The following is a 15,041-nucleotide window of genomic DNA, read 5'->3' on the forward strand; positions in this document are numbered from 1 at the left end:
GTGTAAAGGCAAGACGTAAGTAGTTAGGGTTAGTGAGTTGTAATTACTTGGGAAAAGAGGTATAGGATGCAGGCTAGGTTAGTTGTTTGTGTCATGAAGACTTAGTATGTGTTAACCCAGTCCACAAACGGAATGGATGGAATGTTTACAAACTGTCAGGAACAGTTTGTGAACTGTCTGTAAATTGTTTCCAAACATTGTTTTCAAACTTTTTAAAGTTGACGAACAAAGCTAAGTTTTATTTCTATCATAAATGTTAACCAACGAACAAAGTCTGGATTACTGGAAAATGGTACTGGTAATGTGAATTACATAGTGGTAAGCATCATGGAGCCTACTGAGATGAGGACAATCAACTCTTCGGAAACGGTGTGTAGCTAGTTTATAGACTGTATGCAGACATTAAAAAAAATTGCAATAAGCAGGAAAACATGTTGCAAATATTGTTCGCAAAATTGTTTCCTGGTCAACACAAGGATTGAGACGACAACGTTCAGGATGGGCAGATTAGCTCAAGTTTCAGAGCAGTAAAGGCTTGCAGACCCTAGTTTATGAAGAGGACTTGAAAGGCTATTAAAAAAATCGCAGTTTTCATATCAGTTGAAGTAAATTAGGAAATGTTTTAAAAGGACCCATCTCTGCTGTTTTTGAAGCCCTCTCTTTTTAGAGGAACGACCATTAATTGGAAGATGATATAATTGGAGTGGCCGTGACATCAGAAAATGACTGCACAATTTAAATATTCCATTTGCCTTGCAGTCATGATATTCAAAGTACGTGATGTAATTACACTAGTTCAACGTTGACGTTCACGATTTCCTGAATGTTAAGGACTATGTTAGAATTTGGCAAGTAAGACATTACTCGAGCTCCCTAACTACGAAGAAAAATGACAAGTGCAGTGATTAATACCAGTTCTTAAGACTTGCGTAATGTGTACCCGTACCGTCAGCCTTTACAGTAATTAGCTTTACTGTACCATGACTTACATAATTAATATTAAACTGTATCATTGGAAAGGCAGTGTAGCCAAGTTGAATTTTGTGTTGCCAAAAAGAATCATGTATCTATAATACTATAATACTATATTTAGCGAATATGTTTCATGGCAGAGTACACCGATCATTTCAGCTATCTTCAGTTCTGTATTAGAATAAAACATTGAGCAAACTTGTCCAAGAAATATATCAATAAGCAGGTTCTGGATAGAATGAAAAATGTTCATCCTTTTCCTTCCTTTTAGCACCCGGTTGCCGGCTTAAATAACATTATACACCACTTCTTATTTTTATTTTGTATTTTGAGCATGGTATACTTAATTGAATATGACCATGAAAACTAAGGAGAAATATCGCTAAACGCAAACTCCCTTAGAGGGGTTAGTGCCGTCAGTGCACCTGACGTGGTGCACTGTAGTCGATACTAAAGGCTGCTTGCACCGTCCTTTCGGCTTAATGTCTCAGCCACTTTGTAGCATTTTTATTACCTCCATTGCGCTTTCCTTGTTATTGCTGTCCAGTCACTACAACTCCCTCTTTTCACCATCTAAAGCGCTAAATGGCTGGAAGTGCCTCAGCACTTCTCTTTGCAGCCGAATTTTCCATTGATAAAAAATCAGTTATTAAATGCGACCCTGCTTAGAGATGAGTTTACTTTGGTCGTAGACTCGTAGTGTCATACAGCAAAAACGGATATAGTAGATACGGAGAGCATTTTGTATTAGTATTATGAATTCGGTCAAAATTTCCGCACTATTGTAACCTGAAATAATACAGAATACATCATGATGAAGCTAGAAGCAAAAAATTTCAGTTTGAACTAGAAATGTATGAATTGGTGAAATACTGGTTGATATATATACATACATACATACATACATACATACATACATACATACATACATACATACATACCTTATTTACACAACCTGCTGTTTTTCTTGCTTCACGAATAATGACTTACCTCCCCTCGCATACTACATCATTTGTTATATTTACTCTAAAAACCTATGCACTTCAACTACTTCCATTCTTCCACCATCAGTATTCACACTCATTGTCCCATCTCCATGGTTTTCATTTGTCTACATAACCTTACTCTTGGTAGCATTTACTCTCTCTCAACTTTCTCCTCATGCAAACACTTAAAACTCTTACTGGATTCTGCTGCTTTTCTATACTATCCACAAATTAGTGCTATCATTTCCTAAAATAATCATTCCAAACTAATTCATGGCTCATTTTCTTATCCCACAACTGAGCATCTAGTGGTCTAATTTATATTTTCTGGCTTCTTGCGTCACATCCTCCAAAGGATATGAATAGCCACAGTTTGTGCCAAAGAGGCTATTCCGTATCTTATATATTTTGATACACTTAATTGTATTCATCTCTACAACTTTCTTTACCATTTATCTGCAACGCACTCCAAATAGCCTCTATAATTTTGTACTAAGTTTTTTCCAGGTTCATGTATGTCACATTCGCCTTTCCCATTTTTAACTTCAAACTTATCTAAATTTTCTTGTTTCTCCAAACTCACACTGTTCTTCCCCTACAAGTTGTTCTGTCATTTTCCCAACCTTCTCAGTGAAATTAATTGTTTTGCTCCTTTAACTGTTACTGTTACCTTAATCACGTATTTTTCTACAGTGGATGAAATTCTTACTACTTCGGTAGCTTTCCTTCACCCAGACATCTCTTAAAAACCTTGGTTAACCACGCAGACCGTCACCGCCGTACTGTAGCCTCTCACCTGGAATACTATCAAGTACTGGTGTCTTTCCATTCTTCAACCTCTTAGTTGACCACCTTTACATATTTGGTAGTCACTTCCACAAGAACTCACGAACTTACACAAACTTCTTCCACTTCTGCATCAATCATCTTTGTCTTTCTTCAATCTTCCACATACGGCAAATCTCGGTACTCATTCCATCGACTCGGACTGTATTCACTTTGGACAACATTAGTCTCTCTTTATTCAGAGACTCATTGCTCATAGCCTTCTGCTTTTACATATATATACTTCTATACAACGACCTTATTCTCCAAAGCAGCTGCTATCCAGTACCATCTCTTTGCTTGTTTCTTTCTCTCACATTTTTCTTGATTACCCAATTCATTCATCCTTGGTACACAGTGATCGCTTATGTCATGCAGTGCACAACAAAATATGCCACAAACTATTAATTACTCTTCTTACCTTCCCATAGCGACAAGGCGCCTCTGCTGAATGTGACCCTGTCAATTAGTATTACCTATTTTCATCTCCTCGGCTCATATCTCTATTTTTAGCTCATATAATTCCATTTTACACAGTATCTGCATGTGACTGATATTTTGCTTTTTATCAGGTACCATGACTTTTCTTTTGGGGGGTGGGGGGAGATAGCACTGGTTGGTGAAAAAAAAAGAAGTAATGCTTTCACTCGCTTTTATTTTGGAAAGATAGCAGGTAGATCATTATGATTAAAGTGTTATACAAATAACATGAACTGGGCAGTGGATATTCAGCTTTTTAAACTAAATATTATTTTCCTTTCAGTGAGTTTATATAAATATTTTTTTTCAAAGCTTAATGATGCCGCACATCATTATAAACTGGAGCACAGCCTAGGGAAAGGTATGACCTTGATAGGTGTAATTAAAGAATGTTTTCTTTCTTTGTGAATGATTATCGATAACAACCACATGTCTAATTAGCTTAACTATGGCCGAACTTTAAAAACAGGTCACCAAAACCAAGGATCTCCACCATACGTGGATTTCATTTAATTTCGTAGAAAGTCTCACCATAAGTACGCCAATGCCCTTGAGCTGTTAATGAAATGCGTACGTATATACCAGTTGTGGTTTTATTTGGAAACAAACGGGGAACGTTCAGTTAATGTATCTTGTTTAAGAGGTAGTGTTTATATATTCTTCGTTATTTACAAACCAGTGAAGTACTTCGCATTTTCCTCTGCCCGTCTGTTTTTCTGTAACAGTCATTTCGTGCACAGTTGAAGTGGTAGGGTAGGGTCATCATCCGCCTGTCTTGTCATCTGTATGTGCTCAGTAGCTTGTTTGTTACGCTTTCTTTGTCATTGCAGCTCCTGCGTGTTTGAAAGGTCGGCTAAACTTGGCTTAAAGTTAAAAACAATTAATCATGCGTGAAAGGAGATCGTCATCTGTCTTCGTAACTTTTTATCAGTTAGTGTGTCACATGCCATTGGCATTGAAACTTCTCTTCATATGGTTGAAAGGTGGTTGAAAGGGGGTGAATCAAAATTGGTAAAAAGGTAAGACCATCATTCACTAAAGTCCATTAATGGCTGTTATCTGTCCATCGGTGGGTCTGTCTCAGTTAACTTGTTATCGAATCCTCCGGGCCCCCTTCATTGTTGGTGGGATTTTAAAATTTGTGCTAAGGTAGAACAGGACATGATGCTTACAGGTGCATGGATGGAGATCGTCCGTCTGTTTGCCTGATTGACCCTCAGTCTATGGCAGCGTTTGTGTCTCATCCACCACTTCATCGCAACTCTTACACAGATGAAGGGCTGCTATCACTCAAACTTGTTACGCGTTGTTGTTCATAAAGGAAGAATTTCTGTCTGCTTGTCGCGGTTATGTTGTCGTCGCAACTCTGCACAGTTAAGGAATTTCATTCTAACTTCGTGCAATATTCGACCATCATGCCTAGATGTGCATGAAGGGAGATCACCGTTTGTCCTTCTTTCTGGCTTTCCATCATGATGTCAGTCACACTCACCTTTTGATGAAAGTGCTTGGCCAAAAGGTGAAAGTATTCACCAATTCCGTGGGATTTGTTTATAACCATAAGTTAGGCAATAACGCTGGAATTAAATGTAATGGACTTCATATGTGATATTATGTTTTACTAATGAATCCATTTCAGTGACTGTAGCTTTGACAAGCAAAAAAAGAAGGAAAAAAAGCTAGGTGAAAATATTGAGAGATCGGTGTAGGCATGTCTAACAGTTTGAATGGTGTTACTGAGATGATTGCATTAGCTTTTAGAATACTTGTTCATTAAGTATTCCAAAACAGTACTCTTACGATCAAGTCTCAATATTGACCCTTGACAGTCTAATTTTTAAACGGAAATTTTCATTATTGTCTTTCCGTCTTCAGATTATGTGTTTATTAGCTTCTACGATTGCTTTTCCATAATAAACTCTAAAGAAAGGTAAAAATCTGTTGTGAAGAGTAATTGTGAACGGCGTATGAGTAAGGGATTTGTTACCTTATCTTAAATGATAGAACTAAGGTTCCAGCACTTACGTGATGACAGTATTTATTCAGATTTGTTCAGTACTTTTAAATATGAAGATATAATAGCAAGTTTTTGACATGTGGCTTCATCATTGGCAAAGAAAATTTTTGCAAATAGCTCAAGTTTTAAAAGCTCTTATTGTATCATCTGCAAGCATTACGTAAGAATGTTATCTCTTGCATTTGTATTAAGTCCAAGGTACAAAATTCAGTATTTATGAGTATTAGGAATATGAGCTCTGCAAAATTCAGTATTTGAGTATAAGAACTTCAGTTCTGCAAAATTCAGTATTTGAGTATAAGAACTTCAGTTCTGCAAAATTCAGCATTTGCTTATTAAGTAAGAACTTGAGGTGTACGAACCTTGAACTTCAAAATCCCCCTTTATTCCTTCGGTTAAAAGCAAAAATGCTTCAGTGATTTTCTACATCTTTGCATTAAATATTACGAGAAAGTGCATCAAACAAGGATATATAAACATACAAAGAAGCTTCTTCCATTTATTTGATAGGAAGGGTCGATACATATATACATATAATACACACATATCAACATTATTAGTTATTTGTGAAACTGAATATTCAGAGAAATAATAACTCAAAAAAGTGATCAATATTTGACTGACTCATTTTCTTGAAACCAACTCAAAATACGCAAAAGCAAAGAAGATCGAAAATAATAATGATACCAGTGTTTTGTACAGCACCCGCAAATCAACGGGGTATTTGTACTGACGGGTTTAAGAGGTTAAATGACCAGTCGAGCTGTCAGTTGCTTCTCTATTTAGCCTATTTTGAAGAATGACACGACTTCGATTTGTTTTGTACAGAGATAAACCTGATCTTTCGTCCCTCACACTTCGGCTCGTGAAATCCTCGCCTGGGTTTCGAATTTTTTTTCTTTATATTTTATACAAGTTTAAGTCCTCAGTTATGTAGAAGTGTTGCAGTTGCAATGCGTTTATGTGGCTCTGTAAATGTATTTGTTTTAAAGTTTTAAGTGCGAGTGTAAGAACACCCTCCGATGTGTAAATTGGTTTCTGAAGGATTTACAAGATTATATATTTAAAACTTTGTGTATATGAATTTATGTTCGTTACATTCATAAAAATTTACATGCATGCAAACTTTACAAACGATCGCAAGTTCTTCCAGGTAAATACATATTCACAGTATGCATATGCAGTTCTAAACGGACTTAGGTCTATGCATCCGCGTAAAATTTTGCGATAGTATAACAACATATCTATATTTTTAAAGCTACAGTAATGCCCATACATTTACAGACTTCACATGCATACACTATATATATATATATATATATATATATATATATATATCTATAATATATATATATATATATATATATATATATAGTATATATATATATATATATAAATGCAAATTTATTACAAAGAATAATGCTGTACAATTAGGCTGTATTATATTTTCCTGTACTTCCTCGTCCTTCTAGAAAGCTTATCGATAAACAGTACATGCATGTATTCATGAATGTTTTTGTGTAATAATTGTATTGTTTTTTTACATGCGTGTTTTGCACATGAGCGCGTGGATTATATATATATATAATGACGTGTTCAAGAATTGTATTTATCAAAATTCTTTCAGGTCATCTGGGAATTATACCTGAGCGAATGTGCAAATAATAAAGGTAAGCAAACTACAAGAAAAATGTATTACGTGAGAAGTGATTCCTTTGACTGTAGAATATGACGAGAGAGAGAGAGAGAGAGAGAGAGAGAGAGAGAGAGAGAGAGAGAGAGAGAGACTGACTTTCATTGTGGGTTGCGGAAAACTGGACATTGTGTAGCAACATTTGTTCAAGTTATAAATGTGGGGCCTAACATATCCAAGAAGGTGTTAACAGCCGTTTAGAAAAAATCGTTGGGTTAACCAGTTAAACTGATCACTGTCGACAATTTATGCTTTTCGAGCCACAATAGTCCCAAAAATTCTTAAGATTGTTGATGGAAGATTGTAATTTTCTCATTGAGAATATTTGCACTTAATGAAATGATAAATAACCAAAGGCACTGGTAAACTTATCAAGCACAGTAAAGATTATTTTTTTTTAACTTATTGTGTTTCAACCCTGCATCATGAATGGAAACAGAGGAGATGAAAGGTTCATATAACCTCAAGACTAAAAGGATAATTAGCGCAAAACCAAGAATGGAAGGAAACCATACACTCGTGAAGAACAAAATCTTGAAAATATTCATAATCATTTCTTGTTTTGAAATCTCAAAATAAAGAATGCCTAAGGTGACCAAAAATACTCAAATACATTTATCATACATTTGCAGTATTAATATTGGCAGGTTCATAGGAAGTGAGTGGTACCTATACATGTTCTTTTTTTTTGTTTTTTTAATTTTTTTTTTAAGTGGGGTTATTTTGGGGACCGAGACAACACTTATTTTTTTTCTCCGTCATTTTTTTTAGAAGTTGACGCAGCCCCAGTAAATAATAGCTAAAGTTATTGTCGCTACCAGTAAGTCACTCACACATCGCCCAACAAACATATTTTGTCGCTGTTGGAAACTTAAGATATATATTTATATATATATATATATTCATATTTTTTGTTTTTTAATTAATGGATTTATAATATGTATTTATACATGTACATTTCTCAGAGGTACCCAACATTTAATTTCTATGTACAGTGTTGGGTGTGATTGTATACTCAAGAAGAACCTTCTTGACATTATAATCTCAAAAATAAGCTCTGAATTTACCTGTTTAGTATAGGCGTCTTTTTCAGTGATTAGGTAAGTATGGTCACACTCGCCAATCCTCTCTAGAGCAGGGCGTTCTCATTCATTCTCACATCAAACATGCGATCTTTGAAACTTCGTCGTAATGTAAATTTTTGTATAAAAAATGATGGCATTCTTCCGTCGCAACAGCTCCTCATTTGCTAATGTGACCGAACTTACTCGACCGCCAGAAAAGACGCCTTATTTTTTTTTTTTTATTGTAGTTTTGGGGGCTAATGCCAGCCTTTCTACTACACTCTTTTTGTTCGCACACACCTGTCGCTTACAAACGGTGAGGAGAGTCTCCAGTTCAGAGGATCATGGCAACGACATACCACGACAATATTTCATATTCTTTTCACTTAAAGAAAAGAAAAGAGGAAAAAAAAAAAAAACCGAGTTGAGCTGCATTAGTAAACTGGGAGGCGAAAGGGGTGTGGGTGGGTGGGGGGGGAGGGAAGGTTTTTCCGTGTTGATGGAGGCAGCGTTGCACAAAACTCCTGAGGTAACGAGATTTCGACACAGGTTTCGCGTCGACATCATATTCATCGTCATGGTACGAAACGACTGAACTGGACATTCCCCACTCCGGAAAACTCTTACCCTTAAATATAGGCGGTTTATAAATATTTTGTTAAATTCGATGAGATACGTTTAACGTGTCCCGTAATATCGACAGTACGTAAAAAATAAGATTTGTCTTACTAATAGAAATTTGATTTGTGTTAACTCTTGGTCGCAAAGCCAGTTGCGCGCTCGAGCTAACATATACGAAGAAGACTAAATAATAAAAGCAGCATGTGGGTTTAAAAGTATCGCAACAAACCATTACTGTTAAGATTCCATGAATTATTCCTTCCCTAAAAGTTAACTTGAAAAGATCAGTGGTTGATTCCCTCTTTTACAGCTACACACGAGCCAAAGAAGCGAACTCTCACACTTCCTTCTGGTGATTTGATGTCGTATAGAAACTCCTTTCTACAGGGTTACGATCAGATACCTATCCGACGGCTAACGTTACCCTACTCGATGACAATAACAAAAATGTACCCATACGTATGCTTCTCTAGAACGATATTTTTTTTAGCTTTTGATTTCATAAAGCGTCAGACACTTGACGCAAATTTAGTAGACGAAATACGAAAGAAAGTGTCATGATGAAAACTTCAAATAGATCATACTTCTCTACAAGCCAAATATAAAATGGAACATTAATCTGAGCAAGTTTACACGAGGAATGCACAACCGTTATTTTTCTCGTTTGGGCGTTAGCATTGTATATCTGGTAATGAACGTCTCCTAGTCACTTGGTCGACAGGGTATGAAAAACTCTGCGGGCATGCCATTCCATATTCCGGGGGCATGCAACGAGCTGGCGTGGAAGCGATCGCACTTTTTTTCCCCCTCATAACTTCCTATCCCTCGTCCAGGCATTGCACATAGCTATTTTCTTTATATATAATATATATTTAATTTTTACTTAAAGACAAAAGTTACTTGGATCAAAATATGACACTGGCACTTTTGGGTATGTTATAAATAAAGTTGACGCGATGATCATCTATAATAATAATAATAATAATAATAATAATAATAATAATAATAATAATAATAATAATAATAGGATATTATACATAAATGCGTCCATAATAAAGTATATTAATAAGATTATTTATTTAAAATTTCTTTGGTTCATATTTTACGAAGTATAATGGAGAACAACCGGACAACTTCAAAAATCTTCACTCACCGTATTTCAGAGAAAGAGGAGAATAAGAATGAAAGTTTTGAATGCAAAACTAGACACAGCTACGGCATGTCCAATAATTGATGTAATGACGCTTTCAGTTAACACGTATGTGAATCGTAGATTTATGAGACCATGCTGGTTAACAGAAAATTAAAAGAGAAATCTTGATACGATTCAGGAAATAAAAACGATGGATGTACAGCAATGGTATTTAAAGGAGCGAAGAAACAAACAGTCATAGAAAATGACACCATCCCGGCCGTTTTCTTGTACCACATTGAGGCGGTATCTTGCGCATTCTCTGCCTGGGTACTAACTCGCATCTTCTCCCATACTCGCTCTCTATCTCAGCCTTTTTCTATTGGTATGGCCCAGAGTCTCGGCCCAGTTGGTCGTTACTCGTATTTCTTCTTTGTTGGTCTCGCCTAACTATCATTAATGTTTATTTTTGGCGATAAAAATTGAACAAAGTCAGTTGTAATCAACGCCTCTTCTAACAAAACTTCATTGTTTTGCCTTGATGTTTGAAATTCTTACAGTAAAGCATAATGAATCGATTACTGGTATGCCTCTAGACTGCTATAGCTTACTGTTTTGTGCAAGAATCCATCTTTAATTCAGTATTTATTTATTTTATAGCATCCGACAAATGACTATGATACTCAAGATAACGCGTTACCGATTGATGATTGATTTTAATGATATTAAGTGCTTTTCGAAAAAAGAGGAAAAAAAGTAAATGCAGGGTGTTTCGATAATTGAAAAATTAAAGCTTCCTTCATAGAAGAAAGTGTATAAAAATGGTTGTCAACATCACATGAAATAGAGATAAAGAATTAAAATTGGTTAAAAAAAATATCCACAGTTTTAGTGGAGCAATTAACACACGAAACCATATATATGAATAGCATTTTAGAGCAGGCAGGGGTAAAAAAAAATTAATGAAGTTTACATGTCCGAACAAGTGTACGGTCGAAGTTCATACAAAAAATTGCAGTCTTCAGTCTTTTTACTTTAAATTTTACTTAATTTGCCAGTACTCATAATTGATCAGTTCAGTTACTTAACGTATCTAAATATAGTTCGATTTAATTATGGAAAACAATAGACGCTCATTTGTAATTCTTCCCATAATCATTGTGGAACTGTTCAGGCAGCACTTGGTTACCCAGGAGTAGAGTATATTACCGATCACTTCTCGTTAAATCATAGAGATATTTTGTTAACTAACGAGTCGTTCATTGTGAAGCTATGAGGAAGAAAAACATAATAGCCGAGGGATCCACTAAGCGAAAAGAATATTTCCTGCCTGCGAAGGCCGTTGTCTGTCTCCCGTTTCTCGTTGCCTCCGATACCAAGACCAAGTCGTATTAATGCGTCAGTCATAAGAATAATCAGGAGTACTATTTTAGCACCATGACCGGATTCTAGGATTATATCACCGTTTGTTTCGACATCTCCCTTTATCATCACAACTGCTCTACTTGAGGAGGTTTTTAATAGCGTAAATCTAAAAGGGCGATGCCACCGTCAACAGGGCAGTTAATCGATGATAATCAACTAATGGGATTTAATAGAGTAAATAAGAACTAACCTCTTCGCGTAACATTTCCTCAGTTTCTTCCGTTCTCTTTTTTTGCTTTCTCCAGCACCTTCAGTAAGGGTCTTCCACATCTGTACATAGTAGTCTCTAGTGGATTTGAGGAGGAGACAAGAGGAGGAACGGGGCGAGGAAAGATTTAATCCCATTCTATATACAAAGCAAAAGAAAAAAAAGTATGTCAGGGATACGTAATCAAATGCAGTGAAATCTTCCTTCTGTTCTGCTACCTGACGAGAAGGAGATTCGCAATTCTCGACATTTTTATGTCCTTTCCCTAAAGATATAAACCAGAGACCTAATTTACTCTTAATCTCAAAATGAGTTCATGTATAAAACTAGAGTATCATCATCACCATTATAATTATGTATTATCGCAGATGTTAACCTGTTTTGTGTATTGTCATTTCGTTCCTGTCCACGGTTCTGCTTTTTCTGTTTCTATTATGAAGATATTAAATGCAGCGGAATAGCTTATCTTTTGTTTTAACAGAGGGTTGTGAGAATAGCATAAGCTACGGAAGAGATATATTAATATACATCTAAAAATAGTTCTTGGTTACAACAGTACCGATATACCCTGGTTTGCATTGACTAGCTTGACCTTAGGATTTTCGTCTTTCCTACCGAAGGAGGGAGAGGGATCCGAATGTCTCGAAGGAGGTCCTCTTGCAGTAAACAACAGAAAGGGGATGCAATGACATGTCAAAAGGTAATAACAGTGCTGCTTAAGACTTCCATAACTGACCAATTTTGCCACTATCTACTGCCACCAGAAATCAGACGAAGTTTTGCAAAATGCAAAAGGTTACCGTTGAGCTTTTAATTCTGCGACTCTGACTTTTACATAAATCACATGCTTATCCTCTACAATTGCAGATTACTGCAAACTACTGTTCAGTTCCTAAATTCATATTATACACTTTCAGAGGAAAAGGAACACGTTAAAATGTCATCAAAGTTATATCAAAGAAATTCTTTACATGTAATATTAGGTGGCACCTTTCGCTTCATTCACACGAATGTTTCAGTAATGTACAAACATACTTACTGATAAGCATCGGGATATGATTATTTTCAATGAAAAAACTTTTAGTGGGTTATCATGGATGCAATTTAATTTTTACTGACTCACTCGAATACAATGACATGTTGAGAGCAGGGTATGATGCAATGGCATGAGAGAATATGACGATGGTAAGGCGAGATGATAATGAATTAATAATGGAGGGGGTCGACATGGGAACGTACAAGCTAACTGATGACCATAATCTACACACTACGACATTATGACGGGACGCGATTAGGTGTTTTTTCATGAAATAGTAGTGTTGATTTCGACGATGGAGGCGAGTGATGTGCATGAGGTTGATGCAGGTAAAAAGGCCCCGTCCTTCATAATTTAGTGTGTGGGAGGCGGGGGGGCAATGAAGAGAGGTCAGTCTGTAAGTGGACCCTGACTAAATGAAATAAGTAGCTTTCAAATACAACTTTGATGGAGTAAACAACTAATTGACATTGCACCACGTTCACACACACACACACACACACATTATATATATATAGTATATATATATATATATATATATATATATACACACACAGGATGGAATTTCCTTGATTGCAGGGAAAATGACATTACTAAAAACATTGATGGCATGTATATGGTGGCAAAAATGGCCAAACACAGTGAAGGAAACACTTCCAAAAGACGCTTTGCTGGCAAGCTTAATGTAACTTTTTCTGAAAACTGCTTTCTTCCGCCTTTCCTGTTTCGCAAACCCTTGAGCTTTGGCTAAAGATCACACGTCTGTTTTAGCGTAATGCTACACAGTGAAAAAATTAGCTTTCACAGTCGCTTCTGTCTGAATATGTATAGCAATTACATTAACTAAATATGTAAGTCAGACGTTATGCTTAAACTTTCCACCTTCAGTCTTTAAACTCTACATTTCACGGACGTTTAAACCTATACCATTTCACTAGACTGATTTATAAATGATTATTCCATTTTTGGTTTGGCCACAAATGAATACTATTGTCTTGGAATTTGGCACTGTTGTTTCATGACTAAGTTTACTCGTTTTTCTTCTGCAATGACACGCATATCGTGTCTCCTCGTCATCTTGCAGCGATGTGGGACGCGAAACTTAAGAAACCATGATTCGTTGGTGGTGATGTATCTATCCACTGTGTGCTTAATTCATAGTCAATATTGTCACCCGCATCAACCCCGATGCTGAACAAAGTACAAACGGCAAAGGGGCAAAAGAGAAATCTACGTATATATTTGTTAGTCTTTTGTCTATCTCCGTCTTTTCCATTTCGGAGTGGTAGCTGGAGCTGAACGAAACGGGCCATTCATTCACCGACCGAGGACAGAAGGAATGGCCGAGCTCGAGTTTCTTTTTACTTTTCTGTTTCACTTTGAGATGGAGTAATTCATTCTGTTCACTACCACATAGTCCCGAATCCTCGAAAAGAGAGAAAGGAGAGTCGACTGACTTAGTTTCATTGTATTACGACAAGGTTTGAGCAACCTTAACTCCACTGTTTCCTTCACCAGGAAAGCAAACAGCGTAGGAGGGTGAGGGGGGGCAGGAAGTGATTCCTTGCCGTAAAATATCATCATCATTATCATCATCGACAACAATGAGTCCTTCTCTCGAGAAGAGATGGAATCATGAATTCATTCCTAAGCACGAGGAGTGCGCGAGAGAGGAGTCATCCTAGCAAGAGATTTCTCGATGTTCTCGAGTCTCGTGGATGATGTAAGGCTCGTGGTCGTACTCAGAGCCTCGCATCTTCACGTCCACATTGACGTATTGCAGTGGCGGAGGGATGCACGGCAATGTCGTAGGATCTAGAGGTAAGGTGCTGCTACTGCTGTTTCCACTCCCAGTGTTACTGCTATTACTACTACTACTGTTACTACTGCTGCTGTTGTTGCTGCTTCCGCTGTTATTATAGCGGTGAGGATGATAGTGATGATGTGAGCGTGGGCGGTCCCTGGTGGCAGCCACATTTTGATGGGGGATTATGGGTGCGGCTTCAGGCCTCTCTCCAGGTCTCATGAGTCTTTCCCGGGTTTCTTGCGAATGAGGAGAGCCAGGCGGCGAAGACTTGAGCAGGGGCTGTGTGGATTGGGACTCACCTATCCTAGCGGGGGCAGTAGCATGCGATGGTGTGCGAGAGGTGACCAGACTCGAGGGTGGGGGCACCGGTTTGGATCTTGGGTGATTAACCACAACATCAGCTGGCGGCGGTGGCTCCGTGCTGAAGCTGGTTTCCCAAGTAGGAGGTGGAGGGGGTGGTGGCGCCCCTTCCAGTAACCTGTCCATTTGACAGCAGTCCGTCCCAGAGTCTATCGAAGGGGTAGAATTGAGCTCTGATCGCACAGTTGAAAGAGAATAAGATGACGGTAATGGGATCAGGTAGTCTGTTGAGGCTGGGCTCTGGGGCTCATCTCCTCGACGTGCCACCGTTAGACAAGCCTCTGTGTCTAACGGACGCATCACAGTTGTGTCTCTCTCTGCTGAAGGAGGCCGCTGGAACACAGGCAGTGCGTGACTGACAACATCAGGATCCTGAAATGCACGCAAATGGAAATAATGATTAATGTTAACCTGA

General features: G+C 37.4%; 1 protein-coding gene across 1 annotated transcript in view; it reads right to left on the reverse strand.

Moving 5' to 3' along the window:
* Positions 1 to 6,979: 6,979 nt before the first annotated feature.
* LOC135221802 (tyrosine-protein kinase receptor-like) overlaps positions 6,980 to 15,041 on the reverse strand; it is a 1,041,187-nt gene continuing 1,033,125 nt past the window's right edge. Inside the window, exon 27 of the mRNA XM_064259659.1 lies at positions 6,980 to 14,998. Coding sequence (XP_064115729.1) covers positions 14,141 to 14,998 — 858 coding nt within the window. The 3' untranslated portion in view covers positions 6,980 to 14,140. The remainder of the gene's footprint in view (positions 14,999 to 15,041) is intronic.

This window comes from Macrobrachium nipponense, chromosome 3 (genome assembly GCF_015104395.2).
Source record: "Macrobrachium nipponense isolate FS-2020 chromosome 3, ASM1510439v2, whole genome shotgun sequence".
Lineage (NCBI taxonomy): Eukaryota > Metazoa > Arthropoda > Malacostraca > Decapoda > Palaemonidae > Macrobrachium > Macrobrachium nipponense.